This window comes from Dermochelys coriacea, chromosome 2 (genome assembly GCF_009764565.3).
Source record: "Dermochelys coriacea isolate rDerCor1 chromosome 2, rDerCor1.pri.v4, whole genome shotgun sequence".
Classification (NCBI taxonomy): Eukaryota; Metazoa; Chordata; order Testudines; family Dermochelyidae; genus Dermochelys; species Dermochelys coriacea.
In genome coordinates, this window is record NC_050069.1 from 196,690,564 (window position 1) to 196,713,249 (window position 22,686).

General features: G+C 39.2%; 1 protein-coding gene across 1 annotated transcript in view; it reads right to left on the minus strand.

Annotated features, from left to right (window-relative positions):
• Positions 1 to 22,686, minus strand: part of RBMS3 (RNA binding motif single stranded interacting protein 3) — a 782,080-nt gene that overhangs the window by 92,071 nt on the left and 667,323 nt on the right. Inside the window, exon 10 of the mRNA XM_038392245.2 lies at positions 7,557 to 7,663. Within this exon, the coding sequence (XP_038248173.2) occupies positions 7,557 to 7,663 (107 nt within the window). The remainder of the gene's footprint in view (positions 1 to 7,556; positions 7,664 to 22,686) is intronic.

The following is a 22,686-nucleotide window of genomic DNA, read 5'->3' on the forward strand; positions in this document are numbered from 1 at the left end:
AAATGGTTGGCGTATGTCAGAGGTGAAAATATCTTATTTTAAAGTCAAATCAGCAAAAGAGGAAAAGTAGTGATCGGTGAATTTCGAAGGATTCCGAAGTTCAGTGGAGAACCTTAGCCAAACAATCTGAAACTCTACTGGGCCTTCAAAACCAGACTGGAAATCTAAATAGAAAGCTAAATAGCTTGTCTTGTGGCATTTGGGCACTTTCTTTTCTTTTTGCCAGCACCAGGAAATGCTGGGATTAGCAAAAATAAAAAAAAGGGCCATATCATACCTCCCTGATACTCGCAGATCTGTACAATACAGTGCAATTATCTCAGCAAAAGGGCCAAACCTCATGGTCCAAATTCAGGTCTAGAAACGTGCATGAAGATAGCTGAGTGGGATTTGGAACCCCACCTTGCAAAGAATCTGCCTTTACTACGGTAATGTCTGCACTATAGAACTTGCCCTTCATGGTGAGTGGGGAAGGCTTTCAGAGGCTGTCATGAATAGGTGAGTTCCCGGAAGTGGAGATCCAGTGAAACCAAGCTGTCAGGGAGCACAGGAGGACTGGCAGCCTCAGATTCAGCAAAGACGCAGGTCAATGAATTGACCTGTGTCTCAGGCTGCTCGCCTGAGATCCAAGGGAATTTTTTAAAAATTGCAGGACTTCGGGGCTAGACCTCTTACTTTTTTTGCATGGGGCAATCTCTGCCCCAGTGAAAGAATTTAGAAGAAACCCCATGATGGTAGAACCACATGGAGTTTTCCTACCCTCATGAGAGACTCCCAAGGCTTTTTCTACAGAAAGGAAACCTGAGGCTTGAATTTCTAGACTAAGCAAACTTTTGGTTTGAATTCTGAATAAAGTTTCAGGTCAGTTTTTATTTTATTCAAATTGAGCCATTTATTTTGAATCAATTTTAACTGTCTTTTATAGACCCGAATCCAATGATAGTGAAATCATATGTGCTGAGATTTTCAAAAGCACTTATGTGCATTAGAAACTCAACTCCCCGTGACATTAAATGGGATTTAGGCACCCAACTCATTTAGGCATTTTTGAAAATGCCACCTGTAACGCCTGACTCTTGTTTTCCTGTAGAAGATTTAAAACACTACTAAGTAGATTTTAACTCATTAAGTCAGATATATATTTTCCCCCCTGCCTTCTGTTGCTATGTGTTCCTTGTCCTTTCCCTAGAGATACAATTCCTCTTTTTGCTAATTTAAGCTCTTACTGAAAGAATGCATACAAAATAGTCCTAATGCCTAACATACATGCACACATAAGAAATGTCTTTGGGCATATGGGCTGCATATGTGTGTAATACTGTGTGTCTGGACAGGTCTGGAAATTATCTCCCAAAGATGAGAATTTTTTAGACAACAATTGTCTAGATGTAAAATGCATCATTCCTACACATTTAGGGTTATGGAGCACAGCTAAGTGCTACCTGTCTCCTGCGAAGCACAAAAAGAAATCTATGTCTGAGTTATAAATGTGCCCGGTACAGACCTCCTCATCGTTTCTAAATTCCTGCTTTTGGTAGAGAGGGGAGGGCTGGTACCAGGATCAGCAACTTTGACTGTCCTCTGATAGTCCTTTGACTTTACAACACAAGGGGGAAATCTCAGTCTCCGAAATGACCTATGTACATTTTTCTTTCTAAATTGCAATCTAGCACTGAGCAGAACTGTAATGAATGGAAGATCAAAACAAAAAGACAGTTCAAAGAAACTCTTCAATACAGCTGTGATTTTAAGTAAATAAATAAATAAATACATGTTTATTTCATTTCTTGAGAATTTCCCACAAATAGATAATCGTGGCTAAAAACAAAACATCACTTTGTTACTCTATTGGCTGTTCACAAAAGGCAGTGTATCCACAGATAACAGGAACAGCTATCAGTATAAAGAAAAACAAGCAATGAAAGAATTATCACTGGAAATGCAAATAATTTGTTACACACATCAGGCCAAATTCAGATTGGATGGAGGCACATGGAACGCCCTGACTTCACTGGAGACATATCTGCTCAATAAACTCTGATTTTCATGAGATTAACCTAATGGATGATACTTCTGTAAGAAAAAATAATAAATACACATTTAAATCCCCATAAAATCTCCCAGACACATTGAAGTGATTTGTCCATCATGATGAGAAATCCATTGAAATAAGAGCAAATGTTACACAGCCATAATTAATATGTTTCTTCTCTCTCTTACCCTCCTTTTAGTGCCGAACTGTCTGGGATATTTTCAAACCAGAGGGCCTGATTCCCTGCTCATGAATCAGATGATTCCCTGCTCATGAATCAGATGCAACTATGCCACAATCAGTAAAGTTACGCTGGTGCAGAACTGGTGTGAGCGAGCTGAGAATCAGGCCAGAATCTCACCAAGAATATTTCAAATATTTTTGAATTTCACTGTACATGCTTAAATTTCATCTGTAAACTAGGCCCTAATAACGTTAGTCCTCACATTAGTTACTCAATATCATATCTCAGTCAAATCATTCAACATGATGAAACTTTTCAAATGCTTCAAACAGAGGGGGAGCTAGGAGAACAGAAAGTACTAGGTGAAGGTCTTCTATTCTTCATTGCTTTTAACTTGGCTTTTTGAGAAAACATCCTAATAATAAGAACTAAACCAAAAGTGATCTGAAGAAATTCCATAGGGCTCTGTAGAAATTACTCTAAAACCTAGAGTGCCAGCTGCATGTAAACTCAATAGAGTACAAATTAAAGCTCTCCTTTGAGCTCCCTTGATTCTGATACTTCTGTCTTCCCTGCCCCACACTGGACCAGAGAAGCTCTAACTTTATGCTGCAATGCAATGGCCACAAGGGGCTGAAAATGCAGCTGGGATCAGTGCGCCATAGTGGTGGTATCCTGAATTACCTCCCCTTTTTTCATAAAGGAAAGCTACAGATCTGAGAATAGAATGGACAGTGGGATAACAATGCAGTAATTTGTTCTTCTTAACTAAATCCCCTGCATTTTTCCCCCTACATCAAAGTATTGCACACAGCTGCCTGTTTCTACTTTGCATACTCAAAATTGAGGCCTTTGACAAAAGTGCTGGTGTCATTTCTCTGGAGTCTGTTCTCCTAAACAATAACCCGCATCTGCATTCAGTATTAATGATGATCCAACCTCAGAGGTTTCAGAGATGCAGTTCACTTAAGCACCAAGCGTTCAAACATGTATTTGAATCATTGCCAAATATATTTTGGTCTGGAAATCATATCTCACAAAATGTGGCCAGGTTGGAAGTATCAAGGGAGTATTGCTGAGATGGTATTTCAGTACTTTAGTAGAACCAAGAAAAGCAGAGATGCAGGAAAGGTTTTAATATCTCATCTCCAATCAAAAGTAGGACACCTGTTCTGTGGATAATTATTCCTTATTATTCCCTGTCCCTTTTGCTTAAAAATATGATAGTTGTCACAAATATTATTACAAAAGGTATTCAATGTGAGGCTTATAGCATGTAAAACAATTGACCAATGTGTCTTGCTTGCAAGCACAGTATAACGAGCGAGAAAAATTCCATTACATTTCAAACAATAACATTAATTGCACAAAAGGATTTTGCCTAGCAACTGAGAAAAATGTATGAACACATCAAAGATATAAAATAAATGGCTGACTTCCACTAAAAGATTAAATGCATTATTATCTCAATTATTTCAGCTAGCAGCCCCTAAAAAGATAGTAAAGTGTTACCAAAGGTCATTAACATTTGCCGAGGACATTTCTATCTGGAAATCTTCTTGCCTTCATTTCTTTATTTTCTTTCCAATTCTTTGTTTTGCATCTGTGTACAGGTAACCTAATGGCATCTTTTGAGTGACCCTAGCTTTGTATTGTAGAATAGTAGTAAGAACTGCTCTCTTTGGATACTTTCTGAAGCTAACGATTATTAACATATTAAGCAAAAAGAAAAGGAGTACTTGTGGCACCTTAGAGACTAACAAATTTATTAGAGCATAAGCTTTCGTGAGCTACAGTTCACTTCATCAGATGCATTTGGTGGAAAAAACAGAGGGGAGATTTATATACACACACAGAGAACATGAAACAATGGGTTTATCATACACACTGTAAGGAGAAAAAGAGTACCTGTGGCACCTTAGAGACTAACAAATTTGTTAGTCTCTAAGATGCCACAAGTACTCTTTTTCTTTTTGCAAATACAGACTAACACGGCTGCTACTCTGAAAACTGTAAGGAGAGTGATCACTTAAGATAAGCCATCACCAGCGGGGGGGGGGGGAGGGGAGGGGGGAAGGAGGAAAACCTTTCATGGTGACAAGCAAGGTAGGCTAATTCCAGCAGTTAACAAGAACGTCTGAGGAACAGTGGGGGGTGGGGTGGGGGGAGAAATACCATGGGGAAATAGAAAAGGAGTACTTGTGGCACCTTAGAGACTAACAAATTTATTAGAGCATAAGCTTTCATTTTACTTTGTGTAATGACTCATCCATTCCCAGTCTCTATTCAAGCCTAAGTTAATTGTATCCAGTTTGCAAATTAATTCCAATTGAGCAGTCTCTCGTTGGAGTCTGTTTTTGAAGCTTTTTTGTTGAAGGGTAGCCACTCTTAGGTCTGTAATCGAGTGACCAGAGAGATTGAAGTGTTCTCCAACTGGTTTTTGAATGTTATAATTCTTGACGTCTGATTTGTGTCCATTCATTCTTTTATGTAGAGACTGTCCAGTTTGGCCAATGTACATGGCAGAGGGGTATTGCTGGCACATGGTCTCTACGTAAAAGAATAAATGAACACAAATCAGACGTCAAGAATTATAACATTCAAAAATCAGTTGGAGAACACTTCAATCTCTCTGGTCACTCGATTACAAACCTAAGAGTGGATATCCTTCAACAAAAAAGCTTCAAAAACAGACTCCAACGAGAGACTGCTGAATTGGAATTAATTTGCAAACTGGATACAATTAACTTAGGCTTGAATAGAGACTGGGAATGGATGAGTCATTACACAAAGTAAAACTATTTCCCCATGGTATTTCTCCCCCCCACCTCACTCCCCACTGTTCCTCAGATATTCTTTTCAGAGTAGCAGCCATGTTAGTCTGTATTCGCAAAAAGAAAAGGAGTACCCGTGGCACCTTAGAGACTAACAAATATATTAGAGCATAAGCTTTCGTGAGCTACAGCTCACTTCATCGGATGCATTCGATGAAGTGAGCTGTAGCTCACGAAAGCTTATGCTCTAATAAATTTGTTAGTCTCTAAGGTGCCATGGGTACTCCTTTTCTTTTTTCAGATATTCTTGTTAACTGCTGGAATTAGCCTACCTTGCTTGTCACCATGAAAGGTTTTCCTCCTTTCCCCCCCCTGCTGCTGGTGATGGCTTATCTTAAGTGATCACTCTCCTTACAGTGTGTATGATAAACCCATTGTTTCATGTTCTCTGTGTGTGTGTATATAAATCTCTCCTCTGTTTTTTCCACCAAATGCATCCGATGAAGTGAGCTGTAGCTCACGAAAGCTTATGCTCTAATAAATTTGTTAGTCTCTAAGGTGCCACAAGTACTCCTTTTCTTTTTGCGAATACAGACTAACACGGCTGCTACTATGAAACCTAACATATTAAGGTTTCAGAGTAGCAGCCGTGTTAGTCTGTATTCGCAAAAAGAAAAGGAGTACTTGTGGCACCTTAGAGACTAACAAATTTATTTGAGCATAAGCTTTCGTGAGCTACAAGTAAATAAATAATAAATAAATAAAATAAATAAATTTGTTAGTCTTAAGGTGCCACAAGTACTCCTTTTCTTTTAACATATTAAGCAAATACTATTTGTAAGTCATGAGTGTAACATTGTCCTTAACTTGCCCCATTGTGTCTAACTATTCCAGCACATTTGGGGTGTGTCATACACTGAGCTGAAGTAGGCATAATGGTGGCATGTCAATTTTCACTTTACTTTCTCTTGCTGTTTATTGATTGGAACTCAAGAACATGTAGAACAGTTGACATAATAGGTTGGAATGGCATCTATTGCATAAATATGAATACAGGCTGTTTAAAATATGAATATAAATATGGTTGGCCTAATAGAAATAGTGCCTACCACATAAACCAGTCTTTAAAGACTTTTATGGGATGGTCAAAACCTTCTTGGGCACTCCTTATCGTATAGATTCTTAACACGATAAAACATTACGTCTCCAAAGGAGACTTCTCTGTTTTTTGGATTTGTGGCATACCAGACCGTAATGACTCCTTTGAGGCTATTTCAGTCTGTCATGTCAATGTGACTGCCAGGCTGGTGCTCTAAGTCTGCAAGCTAAAAGTACTTTTAGGATTTTTTGTTGGATAAGTGTACAGTAGCTGCCTTGTTAAAGTGAGCAAATCGTTGATAGCTTTCAAGATGCCTTTTTTGTTTGTTTTAGGAGCTCACTTATGGTGCTTCATACTAATGGTCTAGACTTCATGGACTAGTGGTCTGCGAAGTATCAGCTAACCAAATCAAACTGGAGTCTAGTTAGAAAATAACAACCTGTCTGAAAACACTAACCACCTTTGGAAGTTATAAATGGTCAAACTCATACTCACACACACTCTCTGTCTCTCTCGTAAATTTAAAATGTGAATCATTAAAAAAGCTTGAACTCATGTATGCCACATTTCATCAGGGTGTAAAACTTTTTAATATCCCAGTGATAAACTCCAGTTAGGGGGGAAGAGGGGGAGTCCTTTAAGCATGGAAGAACTTCACTCTAGCAGCTATACCAATACCCAAGATTGTACTACCATCAGATTTACTTCACTGATTCAAATGGCTTCATCTCATAACAGCATTCAAGAGGAATAAACAAACACTTGAAGGGTTAAACAAATGCCATTCTTATTTGGTACACCAATGGAGTTGCTTTGGGTACATGTGCATGGAAAAGGAGTTCTAGTTTGTTGAACATTTACAGCAATGAAGGAAAGCAACTGTTAAATTATCATATCCCCATACCCATAATAAAACTGATAACTTCCTTGTCTGTCAACTGAACAAAGAGCCCAAACTCAGACCTGCTGTGAAACCTTCTTTCATTAGATATGAATTGGGTGCAAGTGTATTTTTCAATTTGTATAAGCAATACACCCTCCATGCCTGACCTTAAAAAAAAAGCACCATGAAGATTGGTAATAGCTTTGCCACTGGGTGCTATTTTATAACTATATATCATAACGTAAGAAGTTGTCATTGCATTGCTAATTTTAGCTGTACATGCTCTCATTTGCATGACTGCTACACTGCAGAACTATCCACGGTTGGTGGTGCATCTGTAAATATCCACTAAGTTCAAGTCTCGGAACAGACAGCAAGCTCACTGTATGGCAACGCTGAAGTCAATTACACCTCTCCTTTCTGTAACTTTACACTTGACACATTAACATAAAAGTCTTGCTCTATCCCTCTCTTTTTGAAGCCATTTTGTTTTGCATGGAACCTGACTTTATCAAGGCCCTGAAAGCCAGTCCCATAGGTTCTCCTCCCAAATGGCTGAATAATGATTGCTGAGTGCCACTCACCTCTCCGTCTCTTGGCCACGGCCTTCCGTTCTGTGTGTACTTGCTTTGATTCTGTCGTTTCTTTTGCCCTCCGTCAGCAAATTTGCAAAGCAAAGGCTCAGTGGGGGCTGCAAAGACAAGAAACCCAGTCTATATTAGCAACCCCCCAAAGAAAATGATTATACTAGCAACAGTAATGCTTTGTAATACTGGTCTTTTGAAGTAAAATCTTGCCTTCTGCAGATATTTTTTGCGTCTTTTAGCCTTGGCTCCACTGGCAGCAGTTCTTACTAACTTAGCTTAAAAAAATATACTGGCAGACCTTAAAAGACTATAACAAATATTGTTGAAAAAATAATCAGCCTACACAGAATGTTAAGTCGCTATAGTGGGATAGTAAGGTCAGGCATTTATTTCTGTTATGTTAAACACGTATTCATGACCAGCATTTGTTTGAGGATATTCATGGCTTTATCAAAGCAGCTCTCTTTCTTTATTATAGAAACTTTGCAAGAATCTTTTTTGGGAAAAGTGTTTTCATGATTTCTGTGTTTTTCAGCACCCAAGGCTTAAAAATCTGCAAAAATAAAATAAAATAAGACTTTTGCCAAACACTGTCCAATTACCTTTGTTTTCCTATAACTCTGTCCAGTTTAAGAGAGGTGGCAGCTGATGCGCCTCCTTACCTTCTCGACTGAGATCTGTTCTCTGAGACTACAGTAGTTATCAAGGCTAGTGTGCTGCTGAACTATGAATGCTCAAAAAGCTACAGACCAGAAAATTGAACTCATAATAGAATCCCCAGTGAAGAAATTAACACAAACAACATAGGTACAACAGGAAGGGAACTTTGTGTCTTGGTACCTTCTCCCAAATACCCAGCTTTAGAAATAGGCTTTTAAACGTTATTCAGCCAATGCTACAAATTAGGGTTGCCAACTTTCAAACAGCACAAAACCAAATACCCCTGCCCTACCCCCTTCCCTGCCCCTTCCCTGAGGCCCCGCCCCTACCCTGAGGCCCTGCCACCAGCTCGCTCCATCCCCCCTCCCTCTGTAGCTTGCTCTCCCCCACCCTTACTCACTTTCACTGGGCTGGGGCAGGGGGTTGGGGTGAGGGAGAAGGCTCCAGCTGGGGGTGTGGCCTCTGGGGTAGGGCCAGGGATGAGGGGTTTGGCATGCAGGAGGTGGCTCAGGGCTGGGGCAGGGGGTTGGGGTGTGTGTGGGGGGTGCTGTCTCTGGGAGGGAGTTTGGGTGCAGTAGGAGACTCTGGGCTGGAGCAGGAGGTTGAGGTGTGGGGAGGTATGGGCTCCGGGCTGGTGGTGCGGGCTCTGGATTGGGGCCAGGGATGAGGGATTTGGGATGTGTTCACGGCTGCTACTCTGAAACCGGTCAAAAAACAGATGCCTGTAACCCTACCACAAATGCATTTTCTATCTGGAATTTAGCGCTTCTCTGTCCCCAATCCACAAGGGGGGGGAACCCTAATCATTTTAGTTCTGCAACTGTTAGGCTGCTTCTCCCCTCTCACTCTGCCCAGAAATCATCATCCATGCAAACTGATACATGCATCAATATTTGTACCAAACCTCAAAGGGTTTGATTCTAATAAGCCTCAAAACAATGCTTCTCATCTGAATCTTGTTGAAACTGTCTGAAATCTCTTGGGTCTGCAGATTTGGAATGGAAAACTTATGAGAAGTGAGCTTCTTGCAATACTTCCAATTTTTCCTCATCCTGGTAGGGTGGAAACCCCACAAGAATAGTTACAACACCTCCACTTATGACTGCCACCTGGAAGTGCAGAAATCCGCCCCCCCCCAAAAAAAAGAGAGGGGCGGGAAGATTAACCATTTTTTTAGTTAAAAAGGTGTTATTTATTTTAAGTTTCCGGGAAGTTCTCATAATATTTGAACAGCTCATCCATGCTTAGTAACAGGTAGATCAAGAAGGCTCACAGATATAAATCACAGGTTTAAATTGTCCTCATTTGAAAACTTCAACAAAGCAACAGGACAAACAGAGGCTCCAACACTAGAACCACACTGTTTCAGTGGCATGGGATCCCTTTGGCTACATCTGAAGCTTGAATTGCTTTGTTTTCTTTCAAGTGCCCGTTTTACCAGGGCAGTAATTTCCAGGATCACTTGAAAATTGAATTGCAGGAAACTATATTAGTATAGGCAGGAAGATGGTCTAGATGACCTCAGAAGCCTTTTCACATCTCTGACTCCTATTATTGTATCAGGTTTTATTACAGGCAATGCTCAGCCAGCCATTTTAAATTTAAAATAATGAAAGTTTAAATGCCTCAAGGTGGCAGTGGGGATTCTCTCTGCAGATGGCTAGCTTCCAAGGGTCTGATTATCCCTTACTTACACCAGTTTTACACGGATCTATCTCCAACCATTTCAGTGCAGTCCCTCATAATTTACTCTGATGTAACTGAGAGCAATGCTAAGATAGCACTGGAGAAAGATTTATTGGAGTCACTTCTGAAGCTTCAACAGCTGTTTATTTTAATATATATCTATATCTATATCTATATAGATATATCACTAGAAAAACATGACCTAGCAAATTCATGTGTTCCATACATACATACACCATAACTACCAGCTAACTACATGCAGGTGGCATCAGCACATGCACGTTTAGGTAGTACATTACCAACTGGCATAGAAAGGTGGGAGGTCATATGGTTTATTACATCTCCTTTTCTGTATACTAGTAAACCATAAATGGGAGGCTGTTGCAATTTCTGGCTTTCCAGATATCCATCAATACCATTTTACAGCCTCGTAGTTGTTAGTATGGACTGCCTAAAGCTGATTAAGAAGAGAGTGGCACAGATCACTGAGTGATATTTCAAAACAACTCTGTCCTTGTCTAGAGAAAGAAATGCACTGACTTGACTATAGGGACACAGGGAATGCACATGATACCCTTTACAGCTAGATTTCTGTTTGGGAAAGTTCACTCATCTTTAGCAAATTAGAAGGAATTATAACAAACAGATCAACTCACACGAATGCAATCAGAGCATTAATGCAACGTATGGACTGAAAGTCTGGTTTTGTCAGGAAGGGAGAGCCTGGTTTATTTATGACACAACACATTATTTTAATACAACACCTTACACCCAGCAGGACACCAAAACCCTTTACCAAACTATATTGGCATATACTCTACTATAGTATTTATTTAGCCATAGACCGGACAAGATGTTGCAGCCAACACAAAGATATAAAGACACAAATACAATGGGCTTGATTCTGTCAAGCCAGAGGGGTGGAATGTCAGGGAGCCAATTCCCCGATTTGACCCCCATGAATAGTACAGTTGCTTCCTAGCAGGTCCTGAATGGGCCCTACACCAGTGAAACAGAGGCATAATGTAGCTAAACTCTGACAATACCACGACCTCACACCCTAACATGACTCTTACACTACGTGTGGGGATAGCAGATACAGGGATTGGAGCTAACACATCTGTTCCAGCAGAGTTCCCCTCCAAAGGAGGAATTCTCTGTTGGTCAGTTGTGTGACCAGTTCTTGGTCCCTTTGTACCTCGCAGAATGATAAAGTGGGGCTAGATGAAATTATAGAATCTAGCCTTAAATGTCCAGGATTTGCTTAATTGTTTTTAAGAAGGGAAGGAAAGGGAGGCCTCAACCCAAGGGATTTTAAAAAATAGACTTGACAAACCCTACTTAATGTATAACAGAGAATAGTTCTGTATGGGAGACGGATTTGTTGGCCTACAATAATAATTCTCCTCTCTCTTTTATGTCTATTCTTCTATGAAATGGAGACAAATCTCTCCAGCTGAAACAATGGGAGTTTTTTTTTTCCAAGTTAGGCAATAACTATCCAAATGAGAATTTGACGAAGATAGTGGGTATCAAGCACCCATTCTTACACAATATGCCATGAAGAGATTTTAACAGTCATAAATGGTTAAGGGTTTTACATATCATCCATAAGAGCACCTCCAGCAGCATAGCGTACCCATAGTACCCTGCTGGGACTAATTTATAGAGACAAGTACCAACTATGTAGTTATACCACAGTTTCCTGCTGCACCTGGGGTTTCCTAGGAGAGCTCCCATCCAAGAACTGACCAGGCCCAACCCTGTTTAAACTTCAGAAATCTAACAAGAACTCAGCATCTGAAATGCTCTGAGTTATTCAGGGCAGGAAACCTGATGATGTGATTATATAAAAAGCTAGCTAACTAACTAGCCAGTGGAGGGGCTGCTGTTAAAGCAGCATGACAAATGGAAAATATTGGTAAGGCAAACAGGCAATATTTTGGGAGTCTATGAAAGGCTCCATTATTCATGTTAGATCCTGGCTGAAAGAGGAACACAGCCGTCTGGCATCACCATGATCAATGAAAGGGGAATGTTAAGCCAACTCTAGTTCTTATGTTACATAGCTCAACTCAAGCAGGGGAAAGTGTGCAAGTCCTGAGCACATGCATTTCCAAGTAATGCTGCACACTGATCTGGCAACTCTTGAGCATACGTCCTCCAAACAATGCACAGATGTTTGTGTTTCTACAAACTTAGATATATTTTCTTACTTGAACAGGGAAGCACTGCCAAGGAGAGAGGCAGAGAGTCATTTAATTGCAATCAGAGACATGGAATTCAAGAAAGATTCTGAATAACAAAAAAGTAGCATGAGGAAGCGAGATCCACATCTCTCAATCAAGTACTATTCTGTGCCATTTTAGGGACAAAAGGTTGATACAGGTCAGTGTCTCTTGTTTTGCTGGGATTTATCATAACCTACATAGATTACATGCTGGATCCGCTGGCAGAGGTGACCCATTGCCATATAATAATCTGCATTTAGAATTGCTCAGAAAAGGTGCTGCAGATATTTTAGTAAAAAAAGGTTTTCTGCTTTTTGTTGGAAAGTAGTTTCAACAAAAAAATTAAAAACAGCTGACAGCCACAGAGTAACTTCTACAAGGGACAGTGTAATTAACTATGTAAATTTCAGTGTAATGATATGCTGTGTTATCTCATGTCACCCTGGCACGAAAGCAATGAAATGTCACTCACATCACAGGGTTTTGGCTGCCCATACTGAACTTAACAAAATTATAGATAATGCTCATTTTGGCACATTTGGGAACGAATCTGGGTATTTCAGAGGTCTTTATTAGTGCTTCTGAGAGACTGTGATATCTACAGGTTCGTATTAGTCTTAATTTATTACAACATGCTGATGAAAGTGAAGTATTAAAAAAGAGTGTCTTATGAAGTTCAGTTGGTGGTGTGGAATATACAGTACAGCAGGGATATCGCAGCAGCACTATGACTAGGCTTACATTTAAACTTTGCAGTTTGATAGGACTTAACCACAGTTTTATTTATGTATAGGACTAACTGGGTGAAATTCTATGGCTTGTGTCATGCAAGTCTGACTAGATAATCTAATACTTTCTGTTGGCCTTAAAATTTGGCCTAATATCTCCTGTAAAAACGTAAAGTGAAGGGTAAGAACTATGATAGTTGTGCATTTTTAAGAGAAATTTGGTTAATGGGTGAAATTTGGGGAAATGTCTATAAAAGAATTAAGAGTTTAGAAAAAACCAGCAATTCTGGAAAAGTTGGGTAGGGAGTCTCATCGTTTTTTCCAAAACCCTTTTGCATGCACGCACACAGATACACATCTCAGAGACATGTGATAGTTGCCCAGCATGTGCCGAATCTTGTTCTGATTTTAAAATGTTCAGAAGTTACAGCCAAAAGAAGTTTTGCTCCATAAAAGCTAGTGCTGCCAACCACTGCAGGACAAATCCCTACCTCTCATGCTGAGCTCTAATCTGTGGTTCCAGATGAGCTTTCAGAAAGCGGACGATGGCCATGGTCATGGGCAGTGGACAGACCTGCTCTGGTGCAGCCATGCAAGGAAAGCAGAGACTTCTTGCTTGTCCCTCTGCTACTGCAAGCCAGTGAAAGTCTCTCTCAGAGTCTGGTGCTCAAGGGAAAGAAAATGATTGTATATAGGCAGCGAGGGGCCGAAAATGGGACCAATGTAATTGTTTTGTGGAGGAGGGAAAGCCACACCATGGAGGACTAGGCTGCATGGAGGCGGCAGGTGTTGGACTGGTAGTCCTAGAGTGGGAGAATTCCATTTATTTAAATCTTCTGGACCCAGACCCTGAAGAATGAGATCAGCAGTCCCACAAGGTAGAAACCGGACAATCTTGCTGCATGTAAGTGAGGCTGAAGGAAAGGGAGTGCCTTTCTCCCAAAGAAGCAGCAATGCATCAGGAAGCACAGCAGCTGTGCTGTCAGAAAAGACCAGCATACTCATCAATGTTTCTGTCAGCCTCATAAGTATAATGCCGCTCCCACAGTCCTGAGCCACTGAGAGCTGCCCATCTCCCTACTGCATTCAGCCCCAATGCATGCTTTGAGAGGAAGGGTCTCCAGCCTTTCCAGGATCAGAACCATAGTCAAAAATATTCTATTTTAATGCAAGCTTTCTTAAGAAATAAATGCATAAAAATAGGAAATACAGGAAAGAAAATATCTGCTATTACACCATATCAGCCAAGCTATTTCGAAGTAAAATGCTTTTCAAAGGGTTCCATGAGATCTCACTGGTGCTTTAAAGATAACAAAATTTACCTTAGAAAAGGGAAAAAAATCTCACTCAGGTATTGTGATTATCAGTTTAAAAAAGTAAATGTTTAGAAACCATTCAAAGTATACCAACAACACGTGAAAAGTATCAAAGGTAGAAGGGGTTGTACTAGATTTGAGAAATTATTTGTATTTCAAATACCTCATGTGGGTTGAGTGTGGGAATCTTTTAAAAATATTTCTGCTGTGATTTTCGTTTGCTCCTGCTGGACATTTCTGAATTCCCTGATTGTACTTTTACCTTTTCCTTATTGTTTGGTATGAATAATATGGACTGAAAATATATTTTAGCAGCCCTTTCTGTGCTCTTGTCAATCTTTCTAAACTTTGACATAAAATAAAATGTAGTGTGAATATTTTATAAGTGTTCATATTTTGAATTGATAAGCAGAGCAACTTATTGTATAGCTTGCTTGCTTTCCTTTTTTGTTTGTTTGTTTGTATTTAAAGATATTTTTGATCTCTTCAAAGACTACGGGAGAAGTGGCATTTCGCAGCGCACCTGGAGTGATTTTTTTAATGATGCTCACCTTTTAGAAAAGTCAGGGGTCTGGTGCTCAATAGACCAAGTTAGTCTATTAAAACAATATAAGCTCCTTGGGACAGGGGGTGCATCTTTGCTGGCTTCTTACATGGCAGTAACTGTAATGGGGCCCATCACCCTTTCCAAGGGAGAAGCTCTAAACTTGGGAAATGCTTACAAGGGGCCTGATTCAAAATCCACTCAAGTCAATGGGAGTCTTTCCATTAACTTCAGTGGCCGTGATTCAGACTTTCAACCCTGGGAAAGAAGTGGAACCAGCATCAACATCAGCGATATTAGAGGCTGGCTGGAGAAAAGGTTGTGGTTGCTGTTGTTGTTCAATGGTAAAATCCTTTGCCATTTAAGTAGATGGCAAAATTCCCATTGGCTTCACAGTCCAGGAGCAAGGATTTCACCCAAGGAGTTCAGGGGAGGGGAGAACAGAGGTTGTATTTTTATTTTCTTCAAGCCAGTTAATTCTTCCATTACTGAAAGGGGTTCTGTGCATTACTGTTACAGTTCTTGCAAGGTAGCAATGTTTCATACTTAGTGGCTTTAGAAAGACTGTACAGACAGACAGCATTAACAAGCCATAGGGCTAGTTAGTTATGTCTTCGCACAGCAATGGATAATATGCAAAACAGGACAGAATAGCTAGCTGGGAAATGGCTGTGATAATCCCCACCAAATCTTGTAGTCCATTGGAAACATTTCATGTCAGGAGGACAACGTCAATTAAGCTGAAGACTCTAAAAGTTCTAATATTAATATTAGCTCCTTATTATGCATTCACCTGAGCTTAGATGAATTCTTATAAAGAGCATCACTAAGCTGCAAACGAGGCTGGTAAAGCTGAGAAGAGCCTTGTTACATGCAAAAATCTACACCTATTCATGAATATATATTTTGTAAAAGAATGAGAAGGGTGAAAGCTTCTCATTTCCATCTAGCGAATCCCATCTTGCCATTTCAGGAGCGCTGAAACTTTTTTTGTTTGAGGGGATGTGAGGAAAGATTGTCTTATCTTCTTTCCATTCACAATCATGTTGCATCTATATGGCAATGACAGCAATTTCTGAGACAGAAAAGTAAAACTAGGAATGTATCTGTGTATTTTTAACTGTTTTCAGTTCATGTTTGAGAAGCAGGTACTTTTGTTCTTCATTTAATCTACTCTCATCAGTTCAGTTTCCCTCCGCTAGAAATAAGGAAGTCAGTCAGCTCTGCATGGATTACTAGCAAGTGCTCTATGGGCCATCACAAACTATTTCAACCCTCCCCGCCCCCAGTTCTGCTGTTTTATCACAAAACAACAAGAAACAAGCCATTGATAAACCAAGAAACTCCCAATACTGCACAATCAATGATTTCTTTGGAAGACCATTTCACAAAAAGTAGAGGTAATTTGTATTTCATCCTTGGACAATCTTATTCCATATTGAAAAAGAGCAGTAAAAGAGATAGGTTTGGAATTACATTGGAAATTCAACGTTTTGATAGTTTAATTTCTACCCTTCCCCCCACCCCCCAATTTTGGAGATTGTCAACTGTTTCTTCATACGCAGGTATCATCAAATGTCCAGCTGGAACATTTTATTTGAGCACAGATCACTCGCCTCCCACAAAGCACAACTGATCTCTGTGTGATCTGAGGAAATCTCATATCATCTGACAATAAATCAAAAGTAGTTTCCAGCCAGTAACTGGTCCCATTTGTGTAAGTAAGATTTCAAGGCTGTGACATTGGCATATGTAGGATACATCTGTGCTGTGACACTGCAGAATAACTCAAATTAAGGTCCTGATCCAGTAGTTGGCTTCATGTGAGCGGACCCAACAGGATTCTGTCTGAATCCTAATAGTAGAAATGCTCATCCTAAATGTCTTGCTATGGTCTGACCTGCAAGATGCTGAGCATTTTGGTTTCCACGCAGCAAAGAGCTACATCCTTAACTTTAACAGGTCTATTATGCACTTAAAATTAACCATATGCTTATGTACATTGCTGAACTGGGACCTTTAATGAGGCCCTTACATTTTCTTTTATCATAGAGTTTAAATTTCAACTTAGTTTTCATTTATTTTAACATTGATTGAAACAGAAAACAAACAACAACAACAAACCCCTCCGTGGATACAAGACAGTTCTGCAATCCACAGATTAAAACATGATCAGAGACATTATAGTTTATCTTGTAAAAGGGAGTATTTAAAATATAATTATAACAATGCACAATAAGAAAAGAGCATAGTAATTATGAAAAAATGATTACTGTGCATAAGCAGTAGCTGATTTCTAGGCCACCAAATGTTTGCTGAATTAATTTTTTTTTGTTTTTTTTAAAAGAGAATAACCAAAAGCATTAGTTCACACTATGGACCAGCAGGATATAAAAAATGTAAAACAATTAAACGGTTTAAGTAAAATGAGGATCAAAAGTATCTAAAACAGAAACTAGCTCAAGTCCTACAAGTTAATTTGGTAAAAACATTCTGTCCTACGATTCTGTATAGTAAGGACTTGATCTGCATCTGGTGCAAAACCAAACAGCTTCATTATTTTGAATGGAGTTACACCAACTCACTCCAGCTGAGGATCTGTTCATCCTAATACATTCTGATAATTAAACTTAGTTTTTTGAAGCCTCTGCCCCTTTTCCTTTCTTCTATAGAGAAAAGCTCAACAATCCCACATTGCTTCTGAGGCACTGCTTATATAATATGTTTATTAAAGCTTGTCAACAATTTTCTGTCAAAACTCTTTTTCAACAAAAAATACCTTTTGACCAAAATGAAAAAACCTCTTGACAGAAAAAAGAACTAGTTTCTTCTCCTGCCATTTTCATTGAAAACATGCAAAATTTTCTGCAAAATTTTTTAAAAAAGGAGAATTTTTCATTTTTTCCTCAAAATATATGCACTTTTTTAAATCAACTGTACTTCTCGTGATATTGCTTATTGACTAGTTTGCTGCTGTTCGGTTACATTCTTCTACATTTGAATTGCTTTCCTGCATTCTTTGTTCTGATACTGCTTTATCTAAATTATTCAATGGTCCAATCACTACGACATCAGCTACTAAGACCTGATGTTGAGTTGGTTCACACTAAGTTAAAAGGATAGCTGTTAAATAATAAAATAATGTAACTATAGTGCATTTGTAGAAATGATTTATAAAATCTATATTCAAAATTACAAAAAGTTACCAGACAAGCTACCATAGTGATGAGTGGCAGTAGAAATCCTTAAGATATACAGATGACGGTACAACAAGCCGTCACTAATTCATGCTCAAATGCTTCCTCGCCATCTCCTGCAGGGGAGACATGTAGGGCTGCTATATGTACAGGCAACTGTAAATAATGTTCTGCTGTCTTTTAAACTATCTGTGAATTTACACAATTCTAATTCTGAAACAAAACAATGGGTTAATGTTGCTTTTGGTTTCTACAGAAGGCCCTTTACTATATAATTGTATAATGTGGGGAAACAGCTTTATATAACAGAAAAGTACCCCAAAGCGACAATTAAAAAGAGAACAGCTGTTTGGCTAGAAATTAAAAAGAGTGAATAACTTTTGATAAACTATATTATAGCTTAAGTAATTATCTCCAGTTCACCTCTCTGTCTTAAGAAATAGGAAACCATCCTTTCATCTTTTTCTGTAGTAATTTCTTCCAAAGTGCACAAATACATTAGAAAAGGAAAGTAAATCTCAGAGGAGAAATATCATGTCAAGCAGCAAGCTAATGTTTCTATTCTAGAGAAACAAATTATTTAGAAAAGATAAAAGAGTTAATTGTGTGTGTACTTTGGGGGAGCCAGCATGCTAGCTAAGGAGTTCAAGCCAGCTCTTATTGCAGCCAGTGGAGAGACTTCATCGGCTCCAATGGAGGAGGATTGCCAGATGTCCGGTTTTTGACCGGAAAGTCCCGTCAAAAAGGGAACCTGGTAGTGTCGGGTTAGCCATAGTAACTGGCCTCTGCCACCAGGGGAGGGGAAGGGGCAGGAAGAGCAGCAGCTGCTACGGAGCCTGGAAGAGCACTCAGGGAACAGCTCCTCCGGCAGAGAGAGGTACCGGCGGCACCCCTGTCCTGCCCTGAGCATGGCTCTCCCCTGTTCTGTCCTGCCCCAGTCACCCTACCCCACCCCCAGAGCGTGGTTCTCCCTCCCTTCTCCACCCTGCCCCAGTCACCCCCACCCCCAGTGTGCGGCTCTCCCTTGAACATCCTGACCCAGTCACCCCTCCACCCCTAGAGCTCTGATCAGCTGGCGGGGGACAGAGGTGGAGAGTGCAGAGAGTGATGGTGTGGGGGGAAGAGGAGCTGGTGGAGGCAAGCCTCGAGAGAAAGAAGTGGAGCAGGGGGCGGGGGAGGTTCTGGTGCTCAGTGTCCGGTTTTCACAAATTAGAAAGTTGGTCATCCTACAATGGAAGTTGGATCAGGCCTCAATCAAAACGGTGCTTTATCATATCACTGTGGAAACCCAAAGAAGTATTTGTTTGAACTGGTTAGAAACTGGAATTTCCATTCTGCAAGCAATTCTGACATTTCTATATTTGTTTTCATTCGGAATCAAATGAAAAAGTTGAAATTTTGAAATTACTCTCAAAACAAAAATATAAAAATGATTCGGAACTATCAAATGTTTCATTTCAATATTGTCAAAATGTTTTATTTTTATAATATCAAAACATTATGATATATTAAACATAATATATCTAATATTAAATGTAATATTTAAAATATTTTGATATAACAGTCAAAACAAACAAGAAAGTCTAAACAGTTCCTGCAAAATGTTTTGATTTGACCAAACTTTTATTTTTCCAAGGAAAACTGTTGCTACAAATTTTTTTCAACCAATTCTACTGTTTCTCCCTTGTCAGATGGGTAACAGGAACTGATGCTGAACAGGATTAAACAGATTTATGTGTGGGAATTGCATTCCAGAGCAGGCACTTCAGTGGCTCAACAATAAGGAGTACTTGGATTTTTCTTTTATATTAAACTATGGGTCTGAATCAAAGCCCATGAAAGACTCCTGTGACTTCAGTGGGATTTGGATAAGGCTATTTTGAATGGAAATTTAATGAACTAAACATTTCTTTCCTGTTAAGCACTTGTGTTGATTCTGGCACCAACCTCAGAGGCCTTGGATGGGAGAGATTACAAAGTGTAGCAATTCCTTCTCTCGCCACTTTCATTGCTTTTGTATTAAATATCACTTTGCACTAATACTAAAACGTAAGAAACTTCAAACCCAACTAATCTTACATTAAATGTTTCTTTGGAAGGGGAAGGGCATACCCACATTCTGAAGGTACTGGTCAAATGTATGTTAATTTTACAAATGTAAAAGTTCTTCTAAAGAAGGATTCTCCTCTCACTAATGTATATACTAGTGTATATCAGGAATAACTCCACTGAAGTCAACTGAGTTGAATGTGTGCAAAACTGGTGTAACTGTAAGTGAGAGCGGAATCAGGCTATTGCGCCATTGTGTGGAACCGATGACTTCAAGATGTTACTGGTAGAAGGGGAGGGTTACAGGAGTGAATTCTTAGGGTGTATCTACACTTTGAGCTGGGCATCTGATTCCCAGCTTGAGGAGACATACTTGCAACAGCTTTCATCAACCTAACATGCTAAAATTAGAGTGTACCCATAGCAGCATGAGCGACAGGATGGACTAGCCATACCTAGTATGTACCTAGGGTCTCGGACAGGTATGTACTCAGGGCAGCTAGCCAATCCCACTGCTCGACCTGCCGCATTTACAATCTATTTTTAGCAAGCTAGCTTGATGAGAGCTACCACAAGAATGTCTCCTCAAGCTGGGAATCACACCCCCAGCTCAAAGTGTAGACATGCCTATAATTGTGTTTTTAAAATGCCTCAAGAAGCACTTAAATGAAAGGAGATCTCCTTTCTATTGAATGAATATACAATCAAAATAAATAAACAAATCATGCAGTACATGGGGATCATTCCATCCACCTCGGTTTGACAGTATTACAGGACAGGACCCATATCCCACTAAAATTTGCAGAATGTATTTACAGAAACTGGAACCTAGCCAGGTCACTGGAATTGCAGCAAGTGTCATGATAAGATCCTAAATAGCCAAAAGGGGTGAGGGAGTTGGACTTATGCCTCATTGAAAAAGGACAAGAGCACGCTGTACCAGAACATTAGATCAGTTCAGCTTCAGAGGAAAGAGTATCAAATACTGACTCACTGTAAACACTTCCTGCATATGTGAAACTTCATGAAACCCATCAGAGCCTGATCAATATCATTAAAAACCTGAATGTTGCCTGTACCATATTTAAGAAACAAGACCTTAGCCTTCCATTTTTAAGGACTTCTGGTGGAACCCAGGCCCCACATACCTTATTTCATGTCACAGTGACTAAGCAGAATGCTTGAGAAAAGAAAAGCGGTCGCATCTTTTTTTTGGCAGAGGTGCAAACAATTGGTAGATTAACAGCACTATAGTTTAATATCCTGAATCTTATCCATTTGTAATGATTTGCTATTGGACAGCTTCCCTAAGAAGAAAAAGTGTTTTGCATGAGTGACGTTGATTTTGCATGAACTGATGAGAGATGCATTTTCTTTCAGATTATTACTGGAAATTCTGTTTCCTTGGTTTCTAATACTCATTTATTTGTATCATCTTTAATGTCTTTTAGCTTCCTATACAAATTGTTATTTTATGCATGAATTAGTCTCCATAAATTTGAGCAGAAGTTGGTTATCTCAATGGCAATGAAATAAACACAAATGTTACAAATACCTATAAAAGCTTTTTTTAAAACAGTATCATTTATTGTTTTGCACCTTCCATTCCCATCTGACTATATGGCCACAGAAAAGTATGCCACACATATTTTTGCTATGTGTAACAAAGAAGTAAGCCATGAGGATCATGAGAAGCAAGTGATAGCTGGCCCATCCAAAACTCCGTGAAGTCAGTAGAAACACCCAGACTCTTAGATTTTGATTTACACAAGGAGCTGTGAAGAGGATATCAGTTGTGTAGAAATCTCTTTGAAGGAACATTTCCTTTTTTCCTTCAGAATTTCAATTTTAAGGTCGAAACCCAAAAAATTATGAAGGGTGGTATTTTATTGGTTGCTTTGGGTTTAAACAGAACATTAGAATTTCTAGATATTAACAACAGTATGCAAAGAATGTGAGAGCCAATTTCTAACCTTTCATGAAGAACAGACTGATTTACAACAAAGAATTACACATGGGGATTTGGTTTCTTCTTTTATTGACTCTCAGCCTAGATAAACATTACGCTAAAAGGACATATACTGAAGATCTGAACTGGAGACTGCTTTTATTACTTATCAGACTGAAGCCTCAGTTCACTATTGATGAATGAAAACATGTTCAGCATAAAAACTTGTGGCTAATTTTGATAATAATAATAATAATAAAAAAAATAATAAACTTTTATTTTGAACAAAAAGTAAACAAACTAAATTACCTTAAGAACATTCTACCTCTGATTCTATTCAACTACAAGGAGTCAGATCCTCATCTGGTATAAAGCAGCTCGACACCATGACTTCGGTTGTGCTATGCCCATTTATACCAGCAGAGGATCTGGCTAAGATCTTTTCTATTTTGTAGTGGGAACAAACTCAACGAAGAAAACTCTTTAACTGTAAACACAAAGCCGTCCTTCAAGACCTCACACAAGATGGCCTCTATAAGACTATGGACTTGAACAAGAAAGAATGAACTCAATAAACCTTTTTGCCCTCTCCTGCAAAGTCAGAAGTTATTTTATTTGGATGAAAAGGGTGCTCATGTATTTCTTACTATTCAATTATTTTGAAATAGCAACGAAGTCAGTTTCATCACAGGATATCAGCAATTTTTAAATGATCTCATGTACGGTAATTTATAACAGAAAATCAGGTACAAATAGCATGCAATGCTT